Below are 18,288 nucleotides of genomic sequence, written 5' to 3'. Positions count from 1 at the left end.
TTGACGCAAGTGCTAGGCGGTTGTCTGTTTGCAAGATGGCTGATGTTGATCGAGCATTCATTGAAAATAGTTGTAAAAAATGGCGGGAAGGCCGTGGGTCGATAAACGTGTACGTGACTCAAGTGAAATGTGTATTTACAACTTACCAGGTTGCCCGATCTCCTCACCGACACTCTTCCAAGCGAGGTCCTTTTTATTCCTGTCTCTATAGAATTATGAACTTGTGTCATATAGGACATGATCAACCTTGATTACTAAGGTGGCAGCAAGTGAGATGAATAAGATAACAGAAAAACAGCCGTAGACTCACTGCGCCTTCAAAACAATCCAAACGAGGTGCGTAGGCCAAAAAAGTTTCCCAGTGAGTAAAGTACTTTAAAAAAGCCTGCACACTCTCAAAAATCACAAGCAAGGTGAAAGCAGTGTAAGTAATTTTTATTTTCTTGAATTTTAATTTGAGGAAAGTTAGCAAGAAAAGGAAACCAGAATGAAAAAAATAAGGAATGTGAAGCACCCTATAGCGCATCCCAAAAGTTAAGGGTGCTCACTTTGAAGGCCGACACTTTAAAGTCCATAAAGGATGCTCTGCTTTTGCAGGATTTCCTAATTGCACCACCAGTGGTTCCTGATTACTGCTCCAGTCGCATAGCAATTGTGCGAGATGACAGCTGCCATCCTGAGTCTTGACAGCCTGGCCAATTTCACACTTCTGGATATAGCATACATGCATAACATATAAATATGTTTTGATGTTGACTATTTTGTGCCATTAAACTGGGGTTAACTTTTGTTGTTTACTTTTCCACCTTAGAACTAATGGCACTGAAAGAGAAGAAAGTACTTAATGAAATTGAAGAGGAAGATCAGTATGAGATTCTTCATGATTTCACAACTGGAGAAAATAAAAATCTTGACGTCCACAAGACAATTAATTCTATGGACAGCCTTTTTACCTGCCAACAGTGTGGAAACAGTTTCACTCATAAAGGAAGCCTTTACAGGCACATGAGAGTTCACACTGGAGAGAAGCCTTACACATGCCCTCGGTGTGGAAACCATTTCACTCATAAAGAAAGCCTTAACAGGCACATGACAATTCACACTGGAGAGAAGCCTTACATGTGCCCACAGTGTGGAAAGAGTTTCAGTGATCCTGGAAACCTTAAAGTCCACATGAGAGTTCACACTGGAGAAAAGCCTTTCATCTGCCACTGGTGTGGAAGTAGTTTCAGTCAACATGTAAATCTTGAAGCTCACATGAGAATTCACACTGGAGAGAAGCCTTTCACCTGCAAACAGTGTGGAAAAAGTTTCAACAGAAAAGGAAATCTTAATAACCACATGAGTGTTCACACTGGAAAGAAACCCTTCACCTGCCATCTGTGTAGAAAAGGTTTTAAGGAAAAACGAAACCTTTATGCCCACAGGCGAATTCACAATATGGAGAGATTTTTTACCTGCCTACAGTGTGGAAAGAGTTTCGGTCATAAAGGATACCTTAACAGGCACATAAGAACTCACACTGAGGAGAAGCCTTACACATGCTCTCAGTGTGGAAAGAGTTTCAGTCAAAAACGATACCTTGACGTTCACATGAGAATTCACACTTGAGAAAAGTTTTAACCAAAAATGTAACCTTAAAGGGTTGGTTAACCCCAAAATGAAAATTCCGGTCTGCGTCTTTTCGAGAATGACTGCATAATTCATCAGCTCCATCAATTTCCATGAACTCTACATGAATGAAGTCTTCCATTTTAAGTGCTGACAGAGTTAAGGCCATTTTACACTGATCACGATGCGGAAAAGCGAGGCGAATCGCCGACGAACATTGCTTTCACATAGAACAAAAAACGATTGTTTACCTTATGATAATTCACTTCTGCACACTAGGTGTTGCTGACCAACAATGCATTTTTCCTCAGATATGCTTATGTATCTCGTAAATGAATTTAACATCATCCCCTGCTCAATACACAGCATTAAATTAAGATAAACAAGGTTCTACACCAGAAACAAACTATCTATAATGCTTACAAGAATAGGCTATATCCTAAAGTAAAATTAGAAGTACAATTAGAATCAAGCTACACTTGAAAATGTATGTAATTATTAATGTATTTGCTTACGCACTTTAAGCCATCATCGAGTGCTTGTAATAACTTCTGATGATGATCTATAGTTGATTTTGATTAATAAGCAGACATGCACTATTTGTATGTTTGATAATGCTAAACTGCTAATAATCGTCATAAACGTCCTTTATTGCTATAAAAATACCATGAGCAGCATACAAAATACATACAAAAATATATTGTCAAAATCATGTCTATTTGCTTTCATATTTCATGTGTAGAAAAAGAGTGAGCACGCTCTAACTGATAACACTCATGCACATGTAAGAAAATGGATGGTGCTCTACAGATCACATAATTCAGTGTTTAATTAATATAAATGTTATTCTGTATAAAGAACACATGAGAATAAATATGTTCTCTAATACCAATGATAACAAGAACTTAGCATCAACTCTCTTCTCTTATCTGGGATACTCTTCCTCTGTTTGTTTACACTATGTTTGTTTGTTTCTTCTGTTTGTTTCTTGCCTTTTTGTGCAACAGCAGCTGCTCCGGTCACGTGATCCTAGCTCAAATCTTATTGGACGGCCCATGTTTTCGCTGTGCGAAACTGAAAAGATTCGTCGGACTGGTTAAAAAATTTATTTTTTACAATTTTCGGTGCGCGAATGTTCACTGTCTATGTGGAAGCATACATAAAAATCTATTGTTTTAGTCCAGTGCATCATCACGTCCGATATTCATTTCGCTTTTTCGCACTCCATGTGGAAAGGCTTTTATGAATGGGGCAACTATGGAGAAAAGGGAAAGACCAAGAAAAAACACTACAAAGGACGATGAAAACAATCCAATCGTACCTGAATAAATTAGCGCGAGTGACGACGCAGCACATGAGGGAGAGCAAATTAGCCTGTCGAAGATTCCTAACGAGATCAAGGACTTTTGACAAGACAGTCACAGACAACTTCAGGATATATAAAAAAAGAACTGAACAAGCCTAATAAAAGAATCGAAGAGGCTGAAAATAGAATAGATGAAGCGGAGACCCGAATTCAAAACATGGAAGAAGTGCTGAAAGAGATGCTATGGATAACAGAACAAATTGAAGCCCGGCTAATTGACCAAGAGGGTCGAGCCAGACTGTCAAACATCAGAATTTACGGCAAACCAGAAAGAGTTGAGGAAAACTCTTCGGACATGATTTCTTTCCTGGAGGATTTTCTTAAATCGACCCTGGATCTGATCCCACCGGTGGATCTCCAGATTGAACGGATTCACAGAGTGCTTGCGCCTAATCCATCAACCGCAGCCAAACCATGCTCGATAATCGGCAAGTTTCTCAACTACAGGAGAAAAGAGTTGGTTATCAAAATGGCCTGGAAGAGGAAGGTGATCGAATGGAAAGGCAACAGGATTTTTTCGATAATGACTATGCCCCTGATGTGCTGTGGAAATGGAGGAAATATCAAGAAGCTAAAAGGATCTTGAGGGAGCACAACATCAAATTCCAAACACGATTCCTGGCCAGGTTAAAGGTGTTCTATTCTGAAGGCACGGTTCTCTACAACTCCACGGAAGAGGCAACAACCGATATGGGGAAAAGAGGTCTCCCAGTGACTGTACACAGCACACCTTCCTCACTGATTGAGCGTGTTCAGTGGCTGACCTGGAGAAAGAAACCCCTCAGAGTAATCATGTTATCTCCATAAGAACGATATGATTGGCAGAACAAATTTACCAGGATTTTTGAAAAGGTCCTGTTCACACATGATCTCTTAATGGTAACCTCCCGGTAATTTATCAGTGAAGACTGTATGTGTGAAAGGGGCTAAACTCTTCTTCTGTATGTGAATTTGAATTAATGTTCATCTGGGAAAACTGTGCATTATCTCTAGATTTGTAACGTAAATCATTTATAAACTTTTGCCAACACAGGAGAATACATCAACCTGTTTCTAAATATGCTATTTATTGTACATAGTGATTTCAAAATAAACGTTTCTGCATGTGGCCAAACATTAAAATATAATGGATTTAAACATTGTTTAATCACGCTGTAAAGTGAAACGTCACAAGGCCATTGGCGCCCTCTGCAGGTATTTGTTTTAATACATAATGTGCTTATGTTGGTTATGTTCATATTATGGATAGGCATATTACATTATGTATTTTAACAGTGTTGTTCAATAAAACCATGTAATTACTTGGTTTTGATATTTTATTTGAGCCAATTATTATTTCCTCATCGTTAGTTTATCTATTAATAGTCAATCCAAAGCCTGGTTTTCACTTAGGTCCGTTTGTGTTACTACAAAATATCAATTACTCAGTTGTCAAAATAATCAGTGGATTACTTGATTACCAAAATAATCATTAGTTATAGTCATAGATTAGTTTCTAAATACATTTCTAAATATTTCTAAATACAACTGTATTGTATTACTTTTTGTAATTAAAATACAAATGTTTTGTCATTGATGATTTCTTTAAAATAGTATTAAAATTAGGGGTGTAAATCGGATGGTTCGTCACGATATTTTTCGATACCTCAAAAAATTAGACAATTACGATTCGATCTGATACAGGAGTATATCGATCGATATATCGATATTTTGATATTATATATATTTTAAACAACCATCTTAATTTTTAATAAATCACAAATGCAACCAAAATATATAACAAGAACATTTATTTGAAATTGTTACATTCTGTACTTCAGTTGGGACAAAAAAAAAAAAGGCCTACACATTTTTTAAAATAATAAAGAAAATAAACAATAGGAAAAACAATTCTGGCTGCAACTATGGGCTCAGTGCTAAAAATCTTTTCTACAGATAACCAAATTACAAGCAATAGCAGAAAATAAATACAATACAACAAAGACAATAAACAGTGTTCAATTAAGTTAAATAAACAGTGCTTTTCAGGTTTTTCAGCTCAGTCTAAAAGAAATTTCCAGGTGCGCTACAGAAATGTAAGGCTAATCACATGTAAAATAACTGCACAGTCTTCACTGTATAAATTAAATGTAGATTAATCATTTTTGATGTTGCAACGATTATTTAGTCAGGAGCAGTGAGCACTTGTATTTTTCTTTGACAGCATTATTTATTAGTTTGCTTTCACTTTAAGAACGAAGCACGGATTTAATATATTGATACACATGCCATTTCTTTCTCAACTGTCTATGTCAAGATATGTCTAACTGACTGTGTTTACTAGGATATTCGCCAAAACGCGCATTTTGATTTAATTTTGTCTGTATTTATTCATCCATGCACAAAAAGTGGAAGATTTAGTATTCGCGCGGTCTAGACGCGGCCGTCTGTGTGCTAGCTTGCACTTCAGATGTGTGCACTGAAAACTTTTCACACAGCGACTGTTCCACCAACAATCCTGAGCGTCTTTTATGCTTCACCTTGTGCCTTCGGGCAAGGGCAGTCCTTATATCGAGTCCTGATACGCGAGTTTGAGTGAGAATGCACGCCTTGGCGATAATGCATAGACGGACATTATGTGAAAATGTGGACAGTGCAAAAAAAGGTGCTTATACTTTATTTATACTACAGATATTGATATTTTATGTGTGGCATCGATGCATCGTATCGTCAGACATCGTATCGATATATCGTTACACCCCTGATTAAAATATTGTCTTGTTCTAGTGAAACAAGTATCTGTATTTTGTCTCATCTCGTGAGCTAAGTGTATTGTCACACACCCTAGTCTTGATAAGTGGTCATCTAGCTCATAATTTTCCAAGTGTATGATACAGCTTTCATTCTTCAGGTCAATCATGTATTCATGAAAAATAAAATCAATTTGAATGAAGAAAGCAGTAACTTTGCCATAGTATCCTTTCAAATGTTAAAGTTGTCACAGTCATTGCATGCTTTGCATGTGCTGCTCCGCCCCCCAGAAAAAAGTTCAGGCTCAGATTTTTTTTACATTTTTTTTTGGCTTTAATCCCTGTAAATATTCCCAAGGATATAAACAATTTAGAAATGCTTAATTATGGCTTAATTATTTAATAAAAAAGAAATCAGTGGATTGGTTTGAGATTATTCTGTGACTGTATTGAAATGGGGTTCATATGATTCTGATTTTAAACCAAATACTTTAGGGCCTGGTTTCACAGACAGGGCTTAGACTAAACCAGGACTAGGCAATAGTTCAATTATGACATTTAAGTAATTTTTATTTACGTGCCTTAGAAAAAAAACATTACTGTTGTGCATTTTGAGACAAAACAGATGCACTGATATATTTTAAGATCAGTCAGTGCAAGTTTCTTCCAGTTAAAACTGCTCAGACTTACACTTCAGTCTGGGACTAGGCTTAAGCCTTGTCTGTGGAACTGGGAGAATATGTGCTTTTTAAAGTATGGGCTGAGAAAGGGATCACTGCTTACTGTGCAATCACAGATAAAGGACAATTATTAGACTTTGAATCTTTCTTTTAGAGAATTAGTCTAGATTACAAGGATTTCTTCAGATATCTTCATCTCCAACAACATTTCTATCAGAAAATTAAAAAAGGGACTGATGGAGATCCAAATAAGAGTGCTCTAGTTAAAATACAAGGCTGAACCAATGTTAAAGACTGTTACTAAACTATATAGAGCATTGAGAGAATTTCTCTCTGGCACATTAAGGAGAAATGGGAAAAAGAAAGTGGTATTACTGTCTCAACTGAGGACTAGAAAAATATATGAACAACCTCCCATTCTTTATATTGGAGAGAATTTTGCTGGAGTAATACTGTTGTTGTTTTTTTTCTTACTCCAAAACAGAAAAATAAATTTTTAGGCTACTAAAAGTCTTGGAGACATTGTGACTAACAGGATGCTAACCATTTTCACATATTTTGGGGATATCCTAATATCAGAAGCTTTTGGAAAGATATGCAGAACGTATTGAAGCACCTCAGTTGATTTCAGTTTTGAGGTACTTTACATGAGCAATGTGTCAATGGTTTCCTGGGAAGGGAAGGTAATGCACCAATAAGTTGTTTGCCAACCGCCAGTAAACCCTAGAAGAAGAAGAAGACTTTTATTTTGCTTGACCATGTGACGTCATAAGGCTGCGCTTCTGCTGAAGAAAGGTGTGTTATCCCGCTTATTCCTGGTCATTTGCCAAGTTATGGTCGAGTTAAAACTAGTAATGCGCTTTCTAGCGCAATATTTGACCGGAAGGGTAAAAATGACAGTTATTTGAATGAATTATAGCGTTTGTTTAAATGAATTATCGATGGAGAAAGAGAGAGATGACCGTTGTGTGTGCGTTACCTGCGTCTGCGCGTCTCTCTACAAACAATTCATACAAAAACATAGATGTTACACCTCGTTGATAACGAATATAATGTAGCGATCTAGTATCTAGGCTATTTTGTTAATAAAAATCACGGGGCAGCGTTGACAAGTTTATGTGCGATCTCCGACTCTCTCTCTCTCTCTCTCTGTGTGTGCATCAGTTAAAGCAGCGCATTAATAATAAACGGAGTCGGAACTACTTTACATTAAACGGTTTTACTGCATACTGCTTCTGTTCTGAATCACTCTCAAAGTCTTCTGCTCAAAACAAAGAGAACAAACAAACACAAGCATGTGTAACGACAACTTTTACAGACCAACTGAAGATGTTTTCAGCATCAAACCAAATATAAATCTTAATACAGATGTAAAACTTGTAATGTTATTTGTGTCCTTTTAATAATTTGAGCGCTAGTTTTGGGTGTGTTTTCTCTTGGCTGATTGAGACGCACCCAAAGATTTAGTTTCGATTTATATTTCTCTCTGTCTTATATTAAACAGATGAATTGTTCAAACACACAGAAAAACTGAGGTTCACGTGACACACTGTTATAAAGATGGAGTTTATTAAAGAGGAGAGTGAAGACCTGAAGATTGAAGAAGCATTCAGAGTTAAAGAAGAAGATACTGAGGAACAAACAAAGATGGAGTTTATTAAAGAGGAGAGTGAAGAAACATTCAAACATGAAGATACTGAGGAACAAACAGGTTGGTTTTCATTCTCAAAGCTGAACTCACTCATTTGATTCTTATTAAAATGTCCATCTCTATGGAAATAGAGAAGTAGCTTAAACAAAACCATTATTTTGTGTAACATAAAACTTATTAGTTTTGCTTGTAAGTGATTTTCCCCCCCTGCTTGTCCTCAGAAGTGCTATACTACCATGTTTACTAGCATATTACTAGCATGTAAATAACAGTAAATGTTCAATACAAGCAATAAATAGTCTTGTGTCAGAAACACCAGCCAACTTATAAAATAATAAATCATTTCTCCAGCTGACACAGATCGGTAGAGTCACTGCATGCTGCTTATCTTTGTTCTTCATTTAAAAGTCTTTGGTGAACAAATAATATAGTCAGCGGCTAGAGATTTCATAACGAACTGCAGCAGCATAAAATCAAATTGTTCATGTTTTGAGCAACACAAACAGGTGATATCAAAATGCACCAAAGAAAACATCAGTCGTGACTTCTACAACTTCTGTCAAGCTCAGTAGTAAATGTATCATCAGAGTTGATCTAGGATGAGTGTTTCTTCTCCTGGGTCCCGTTCTGCGTACGTCGCTAACTCAGTTAGCTGGATTTGATTGTTGATGATTTGGCTTGATCTTGGATAGTTTGGTTCTTCGAAGCTCATCCCGGAGCTGCTGTCAAAGCAACAGGTCCGTAAGATTAAACCTGCTTGGGAGCAGCTTATTTCATGTAAACGAGATTAGATTGCATCTTTTTAAGTAGAATTGATACTTAAAATCTGTCCCAGCCACCGCTACTTTATTACAAGAGTATCCTACTTATCCAGGCACAATAATTTAAAAGAATAATAATAAAAAAAATTATTTAAAGATAATATAATAATATTATGTAGTCTTTAACACAGCCAGTTTTACTCATTGAAAGATTCGTCATTAATACAATTATGAATTATTTTGAGTTTTACACACATGCTATATAGGCAATGTAGAGTCATGCATTAATTTGAGTGATGACAGCTATTATGGGAGTGGCTTGATGGAGCGCAGGAGATGCAGATAACATGATCTTGACCCTTAAGAAACTTTAATTAATGCTGTCATGTAACGAATCTGTTCAAATATAAAATAACATGAATTGCTAATTACTACATTGAAATAAAAATGTAAGTCTGTACAAATATTAGAAATCGTTAATATAAATAATTGGGAATAATGTAAATTAAAATAAAATAAAAACAGTGCACATTTCATTTATCTATTATAACATTTAGTTTTGTTCGCTTGGCTGTGTCCTTATAAAAGTCCAGAAATTTGTCAAGTTATTCGTAAGGTGTCTTTTTTAATTATATGATGTCATTAGGTTGCTGTCTTGCCGCCAGCCAATCGCTGCACTGCTGATCGTGGTTTTGAGTATCATAAATAACCCCTTTTAAACCAACCCATGAACGCGCAATTATCTCAGATAACTCAATCCAGTTATACTAATCATCAACAACAGGTGCGTTCAAAGAACCGAATTAGCCAGATCCTGATTAGCGCAATGATATCGTCTTAGATGTGATATTTCATCTCGGATGTTATAAGCGACGTCCAAAGAATGAACCCCTGAACTCAAGTAGCAGCACGCGTGCGGGATTTTCTTCACAATGTAAATATGATTTTTTTTTTTTTTTGAATCACTCTTGTGTTTGATAATTTTAATTATGAAATAATCAATTAATAATGAACCTTAATACAGCATGCACCTATTGCAGTGGCATAAAGTCACCAGCATGACAGGATGTGGAAATGCAACTCACAACACCAGCTTCCTCACCCGAATGAAAGGGATTTTTATTCTGAAAGAAAGTTGTTTTTTTTTTCTTCTTTTTTTTCTTGTCTAAATGAAACACAAGTAGTATGACTGTAAAATGAACAGATGTGATTTGATGAAATTAAATTGTGCTGTAGTTACATGGACATTAACCCATTTAATCCCACTGGTCACAATAGTGACCCTAAAAAAAAGTTTTCATTGATAAAACTATAAAAACTTTACTGACTGATGTTCTAGGGCACTTTCTGCAAATAGGGAAAAATAAAGGATCTCAATTAGGGCTGCACGGCTAATCGAACATGATTAATCGTGATTGTCATGCACATTTAGTCAGTAAAGCTGGTTCTGTGATTAGCAGTAAATCTCCATCACCTGCTTTCAGAAGGAGCAGCATTTACTACACAGAGCCGTAATTCTCTGACAAGCTATGCTTCATAATCGCAGACGATATAATCGTAGGATTATGAAATCGTTCGCAATAATGACAGCTGTTTGCGTAGCTTCTCAGTGAACTACGGCTCTGTGTATAAAATGCTGCTCCATCTGAAAGCATGTGAAAATACCACATTTAATAACATGTTTTTACTCCAAACTCACTTCCTAATGTTAGTCGAGTGTTTGAAATAAATCCTTCTGTCAGGTTGATGTGGCTTCTTAAACAGAATAATTAAGGCACACAATGTTTCATTGTATTCTAAGCAGTGATAAAGGCTATGCCAATTAGCATCTCATATAGAAATACTTTATTATGAATGAAAATTATAATAAGAACTCAGATAAACCGTATATTGCCGTAGTTGTGTGTTTATTAGTCGCATTGAATCAATGAAAGCAGGTAAATCTTCTGTTTATTCAGCTGCAGCGATTTCCTGGATTATTTCTTCGGGGCATATTTGGATTTTCAGCACGAGAGCGCCCTCTGGGCTTTGGATGGAGATTTACTGCTGATCACAGAACTGCGCTTCACTGAAAGATGCGCATGACAATCACAGCTTCTGCCTATTGCTATTTATTGCCTTTGCATTTTAATTTCAATTAATTGTGCAGCCCTAGTCTCAATTAAATTTGTGCAGTTTCACATGGTTAGTGAATTGTCACATGACCAAAGCAGTTTAATTAAGCAGGCGCTTCAGATTCTAGAGAGCATTTGATTGGTCAGATGATTTGATGAGAAGCTGAAGTGCGAGGCCATGTCAAAAAAAAAAAGTTGTTCTATTTTGGCGGAAGTGATGAACTGCAAGGTTTGAATGCTTTTATCTTCTAAATGTGAATTGTGTCACTGTTTTGAAGCACACTGGCTTATAGATAACCTTAAGACTAACATATTGATACTAACACCCAAAAAACTTTAATTTGGATTTCACAGAGGATTAAAGCCAACACCTCTTTCAGTAGCTTAGTGGGTAGTATACAGCACACATGATGGTTTTGATCCTTTACATGACTGAATGTGATGTCTTGCTTTGTTATTAAAAAAAACTTGTATTGGTCTCTTTTTTTCTTTAGACCTGATGCTGCTGAAAAAGGAGAGTCAAGAACTGAATGAAACGAAAGACAAAGTTCAGTATGAGAAACATCATGATTTCATACCTGGAGAGAATTTTAGTTCCTCACAGACTAAAAAGACCTTACACAAAAGAGCTCAAAAGAGAGGAGCTATAAGTAATTTCAACTGCCAGTATTGTGGAAAGAGTTTCAATAAAAAAGGAAACCTTGTAGTCCATATTAGGATTCACACAGGAGAAAAGCCTTACGCCTGCCAACAATGTGGAAAAAGTTTCTCTAAAAAAGAACACCTTGAATACCACAAGAGAATTCACACTGGAGAGAAACCTTACACCTGCCAACAGTGTGGAAGAAGTTTCTCTATAAAAGGAAACCTTGAATACCACAAGAGAATTCACACTGGAGAGAAACCTTACACTTGCCCACAATGTGGAATACGTTTCAGTAAAAAAACAGCTTTTCGAAGGCACATAAGAATTCACACGGGAGAGAAGCCTTACACCTGCCAACAGTGTGGAAGAAGTTTCGTTAAAAAAACAGTCTTTCAAAGGCACATGCAAATTCATACTGGAGACAAGCCTTACAGATGCAAACTGTGTGGAAACAGTTTCATTCAAAAAGGAGACCTTGAAATCCACACGAGAATCCACACCGGAGAGAAGCCTTTCACATGCACTCACTGTGGAAGGAGTTTTACACGTAAACAAACTCTTAATGCCCACATAAGAATTCACACAGGAGAGAAGCCTTACACCTGCCAACAGTGTGGAAGAAGTTTCTCTTTAAAAGGAAACCTTGAATACCACAAGAGAATTCACACTGGAGAGAAACCTTACACTTGCCCACAATGTGGAAAACGTTTCAGTAAAAAAACAGCTTTTCAAATGCACATAAGAATTCACACGGGAGAGAAGCCTTACAACTGCCAACAGTGTGGAAAGAGTTTCTCTCAACACGGAAGCCTCAAAGGCCACATGAGAATTCACACTGGATAGAAACCTTTGAGCCAGAGAAGGATTCACAAGCTAGAAGAATTTTATGTTATCAGTGCGGTAGGTATTTCACAGACAGGAAACACCACAACAATCATGTAATAACTCACATCGTAGTAAAGGATTCATTGTGCCATCACTGTGGAAAAATAGACAGAGCAAACCTTGAAATTCACTTGAGAATTTACAGTGAAGAGAAGCCTTTCACATGCCGTCACTGAGGAAAAAAGTTACAGATCCAAAGAAATCTTAATACTCACGAGGCATCGCACTGAAGAAAATGTTTACGTTTACTACATTAAAGGGTTTGTTCAATTGCCCAAGGCATCCTAGGTGTATATAACATTTTTCTTTCAGATGAATTCAGAGTTATATTAAAAATGTGCTGGCTCTTCCAAGCTTTATTTTGTGGGTGAGTGTTTCTGTTCAACAGTCCAAAAGAAGTCCAATAAAGCGCATCTATCCATAATAAAATGTGCCTCACACGGCTCTGGGGGGTGAATAAAGGCATCCTGTAACAAATTGATGCATGTTTGTAAGAAAAATATCCATATTTAAAATGTCATAAATGGATGTATGTGTAGCGCATGTGACAGTGAGAAAACAAAACACTGGTCACGAATTAGTACAAAACGAGGATGTGTAAAGAGAAATGTTGGAGAGTTTTAAATTTTTTAAATTAAAATTTTAATTTATGCATTTAGCAGACACTTTTATCCAAAGCGACTTACAGTGCATTCAGGCTATCAATTTTTACCTATCATGTGTTCCCGGGGAATCAAACCCCCAACCTTGCGCTTGTTAACGCAATGCTCTACCACTTGAGCTACAGGAGCAGTTTTAACATAAGCCAAGAGGAGACTGGTTTTCCTTTGCTAAAGTAAGGAAACTTTGTTTTTTTTCCTCCTGTAAACAAAACATTGGTTCTTGTGAGACTCACCAGCGCATGCGCTAAGCATACATTCTACATCATCCGCCCGGAACGGCTTGCCCAATTAAAGTCATTTACTCACTCTCATGTTCCATACCTGTGTGAGTTTCTTTGATTTAACACCCCCTAATTGAATGTTCTCAGGTCCATATGCTGATGCCTCACCTGAAGACCGGCAACTTTTGAAATGCTCCTAGGACGCTGGAAAGTGAGGAGAGTTGAGTTAGTATATTTGAGATGGTGACTCTATTTTAAAGTTGACAAGCTGCTATAATCTGGTTAGAGTGACTTTTTTTTTCTAGTTGGATTTTTTTTCCTTATATATTTTTGATTTGCTATTGATTTGCCCTTGTCTTTTTTGTCATTTGTTTGAAAGGGTGTTGCCCTTTGATTTCATTGTAAATAATGCAATTATTACCATGTTCCATCACCAAAGAGTCAGTAGACATTGGGTGCCTTTTTGTTTCGGATTGTAAATTCTTTTCTCCTGTGTTTGTTGTAGTCAGGAAGTTAAAGAAGTACACTTTTATTTTCTTTACATTTCATCTTGTTTTTTGTTTGTTTGTTTTTGGCTTTTCCCAATCCTGAGAAGATTGCTTCATATTTGAGTGGTGTAACAGAAAAACAAAATAAATAAAAAAAATTGTGAAAAACCGTAAAAGCAGGCACAGTACTCTGTTTATGTAACCTCCCTGACCTTGGACCAGTGTCATAACAAAGGTCTTTATGTATTTAGCAGACACTTTTATTAAACCTGCTCCTTGAGTCTAGGTTGCATAGTAGCAAACATAACATCTGGCAACTGCAGATATTTGTTTTGTTAAAGATAACTGGTTGATAACCTCTTCATTTAGGTGTTCCAGCTGGCTTATGATGTTGCTTCTCAACACAAGGGGTGATAACAGGATTTTTAAAATTTTAAATGTTATATTTTAATTGATTTATATTATTTTATTGTGTGTTTTAAAGTGATTTTATGGTAGTAAATATTTACCTCTAAATTATGCATCATTTATCATCTGTAATACCATGGTGTAGCCAATAGATGGCTTATATTTCTAAATAAATATATAAACATGGCTTTATATTCCTTAACTGCTGAGAGCATTGTTTTCAAACCTGATTACTTGTATTAGATTACACATTTGTATATATACAAATTTATACAATAGTTTTTTTTATGCATTTACACTCAATCTTTATTCTCATTAATCTGTCATTTGTTACAGAGCAAATAGTTTTGGCTGAGGGCAACATCTCCTAACTTTATATTTTAATATAACTTTAATGATTATCAGAACACTGCTTTTGTAATTTTGACAATTTAATGCTGGCATTTTAATCTAAGTAATGGTCACTGTACATTCAAGTCATTTTGAGGGTTTGTCTATTTCATTAATTTTCTTAAAGTTTACATATTAAATATATTTTTATTTAGTTATTTTTCTTTTATTAAAGTTATTTAAAAATGACTGGAATAAAATCTACTCAATTCTGTTAAGGATTTAGCTAAGTTTTCAGCCACTTAGAATACGACAGAAATGACGATACTCATCTGTACTGCAGTACACAAGCCGCGGTTCAGCTGCACAATTCAAGGATTTTAAAGGATTCAAAGCATTTATTGTCATATACCCAGTGAGGAAAACAAGTTTCCCTGAGTAATGAAATTCTTACTTTGCTCTCCACAATGAATCTCAAGACAGTGCAAAACTATACACAAACTATACACTATACACACATACATACAATGTAAGAAACGTGATAACAAAAATATGCTACAGTAGTAGGAATATAGACTATGAAAATAGAAATATGGACTATGTATATCTATATATGTGTGGATAGAGTAGGAATATAGAATGTGATAAAAGAAATATAGACTATGTATGTGCTGCTTACTGACACACATCAGAGATTGTGCAGCTCACACATCCAGGAGCAAAAAAACTTGCCAACGCTGCCCCGCAAAATTTATTAATAACAGCTTAAATACTTGCTACATTATATTTTTCAGCAACGTGAGGATAAAATCACTGTTTTTGAAGTAAACTCACTCACTGTAAAGAGAGACGCACATACACGCATCTTTCAGATCCCTCTCTCTCTCAAATAGGCAATATTTGAGAAAAAAGTTTCGCAATTTCTAATTATTGGGGGGACTAGCCCCCCTCAATGTCTACGGTAGTTATCGCCCTGATCAGACATGAAATATGTTGCGGCATCGTACAGTCTGTAATATGATGGTAGCAAAACTTAGTAATTATAATTAAATATATAACATTTCTTTCAAAAACATGACGGTAAATATGAATACGTGTAAGGGAAACAGATCAATTTAGCTTAAAGGGAATCTGGACAGAATCACTGTTTCACGGCTGATCACTGAGACGGCCATCGATTCGTTGAACGAGCCGTATAACATCAACTCTGCAATGGATATTAATCCATAGTATAGTGAAAACACTATTAATTAGCACAGTAACAAGATGGGCAGTTTAATACATTAACTTGTAAGCACAAAACACAAGATTAATCTAAGACAATATAAACTAATCTAACACATGAACACACGCATTTACACATTCACACCAGCTGCAGGAAGATAGAAAGTTAGGAAAGAATGAGTTTAAGAGAATGAAAATGTGAAATTCCAAGTATATAGCAATAAGTGAAATTGCATAGACATGAACAACCATCAGTCACGTAATTAACCCTCGCATTGAGTTCATCAATGAGGTTAAAATATATTAGATACACCAGTTCAGCTCAGGAGGTAAAGTTACTTGAGTTGCCTGTGTAAGGGGTTCCCTTCGGTTGCTGAAAGCGGGTTTCCCTTCGGTTGCTGATTGGCTGGAAGTTCAGTGGTAGCTTGTAGTGGTATCTTGGGAAGCCAATGGTTGGGTGTTGGCTGAAGATGCAGAGTTGTGGGCTGGCTAAGGTTTTGAGATGGGCACTCGAGGTTGTACTCTGAGACACGGCGTTACAAAATTTAACTCAGAACACGAAACTCTCAACAGAAAGGAAAAGAAACTAAAGTTAAAGAATAGAAGTAAAGTTTGAAGAGACTAGGTGGTGTTTCTTCTCATCGTGGCTAAGTAGCAGCAGGAACGGCGCTCAAAGAACTTCAGACTCGTGGTGCTAGGATTTGATTTACAACATCCTGTGTCTTGAGCCTTTCTGTGGAATTCAGCTCCTCATGTTTCAACCATGCTCTCGATTAGGGTTGCCAACCGTTCTGTATAATACGGAATTGTCCCGTATTTAAGGCATCAAAGAAGCGTTCCGTATGAAAGCAATACGGAACACAGTTCGTCCCATATTTTTTGGATATTCAAAGAAGAAAGAGAGTCAGTTTGTCGGCAACAGTGGCGCACAGTGGGATAATGGCTGGCACGCGAGCAATAGGGAAAACTGCATACTGACGTACATTTTGAGGTAATAACTTCTCATAGTCACACAGCCTGTTAGGAGCTATAAATACTATTAAAGTGTGAGATTTAACTTGCGCTAGTCTACGGATGCGCGAGCGACCGCTGCACATACTAGGCACTTCAGATCAAAGCCTCAGTGATCTAACAGCGCTCGTCAATTTCAAAATGACTGAGATGGCCAATCAAATCAAAGTGGGTAGGTTTACTGTTGACAGAATCAGAGCGCAAAAAGTCAGTTTGTTGGGTGCTTAACCAGAAAAATAAAAAATGGCACGTCATGCCAAAAAGGTTGCCGAACCCTGACCTAGACCATATGAATAACAAACTCTAAACTGAGAATTAATTATTTTTTTTTGTGATTGATTTGTGAACATAGCCGTTTGAAGGAGGCTTTAAAGGGATAGTTCACCCAAAAATAAAAATTATGTCATTAATGACTCACCCTCATGTCGTTCCAAACCCGTAAGACCTCCGTTCATCTTCGGAAAACAGTTTAAGATATTTTAGATTTAGTCCGAGAGCTTTCTGTCCCTCCATTGAAAATGTATGTACGGTATACTGTCCACGTCCAGAAAGGTAATAAAAACATCTTCAAAGTAGTCCATGTGACATCAGAGGGTCGGTTAGAATTTTTTGAAGCATCGAAAATACATTTTGGTCCAAAAATATCAAAAACTACGACTTTATTCAGCATTGACTTCTCTCCCGGTCTGTTATGAGCGCGTTCACAAAACTGCAGTTTAGTGATATCCGGTTCGCGAACGAATCACTCGATGTAACCGGATCTTCTTGAACCAGTTCACCAAATCGAACTGAATCGTCAATGTTTCGTTCGTTATCTGGCTCGGCTCGGGTGTTCATCAGTTCTCTCTTCACAGCAGTTCAGTCAGTGTACTGTTTGAGTAAATGAATTACTCCGGGATATTTGTTTATTTTGAACTCAGAGGGAGTGTCAGCCATGTTAAAAAAGCTAACAGCTTAAGTCATTTGTGGATTAATGCTTATTGTTGACGCGTACCGTTTCAAACGATTCAGTATCGATTTGGTGAACTGGTTCAAGAAGATCCGGTTACATCGAGTGATTCGTTCGCGAACCGGATATCACTAAACTGCAGTGTTGTGAACGCGCTCATAACAGACCCGGGAGAGAAGTCAATGCTGAATAAAGTCGTAGTTTTTGATATTTTTGGACCAAAATGTATTTTCGATGCTTCAAAAAATTCTAACGGACCCTCTGATGTCACATGGACTACTTTGAAGATGTTTTTATTACCTTTCTGGACGTGGACAGTATACCGTACATACATTCTCAATGGAGGGACAGAAAGCTCTCGGACTAAATTTAAAATATCTTAAACTGTGTTCCGAAGATGAACGGAGGTCTCACGGGTTTGGAACGACATGAGGGTGAGTCATTAATGACGTAATTTTCATTTTTGGGTGAACTATCCCTTTAAGGGTGTACTCAGACTAGGCACGTTTGGCTTGAACCGAGTGCGATTGTCCCCGGTCCCTACTCCCCCGC

At 36.8% G+C, this 18,288-nt stretch overlaps 2 protein-coding genes across 2 annotated transcripts; both read left to right on the top strand.

Moving 5' to 3' along the window:
* The first annotated feature begins 757 nt into the window (after positions 1–757).
* On the top strand, positions 758–4,481 carry LOC109081140 (gastrula zinc finger protein XlCGF8.2DB-like). The gene has a single exon (XM_019096140.2). The coding sequence runs from the start codon at positions 817–819 to the stop codon at positions 1,609–1,611; it is 795 nt and encodes a 264-aa protein (XP_018951685.1). The 5' UTR covers positions 758–816; the 3' UTR covers positions 1,612–4,481.
* Positions 4,482–5,239: 758 nt separating this feature from the next.
* On the top strand, positions 5,240–12,844 carry LOC109070636 (gastrula zinc finger protein XlCGF8.2DB-like). The gene is made up of 2 exons (XM_042722944.1): positions 5,240–8,097; positions 11,407–12,844. The coding sequence occupies exons 1-2, from the start codon at positions 7,947–7,949 to the stop codon at positions 12,399–12,401; spliced, it is 1,146 nt and encodes a 381-aa protein (XP_042578878.1). The 5' UTR covers positions 5,240–7,946; the 3' UTR covers positions 12,402–12,844.
* Positions 12,845–18,288: the final 5,444 nt, after the last annotated feature.

This window comes from Cyprinus carpio, chromosome B4, assembly GCF_018340385.1.
Source record: "Cyprinus carpio isolate SPL01 chromosome B4, ASM1834038v1, whole genome shotgun sequence".
NCBI classification, from domain to species: domain Eukaryota; kingdom Metazoa; phylum Chordata; class Actinopteri; order Cypriniformes; family Cyprinidae; genus Cyprinus; species Cyprinus carpio.
This window is presented reverse-complemented; position numbering and strand designations above follow the sequence as displayed.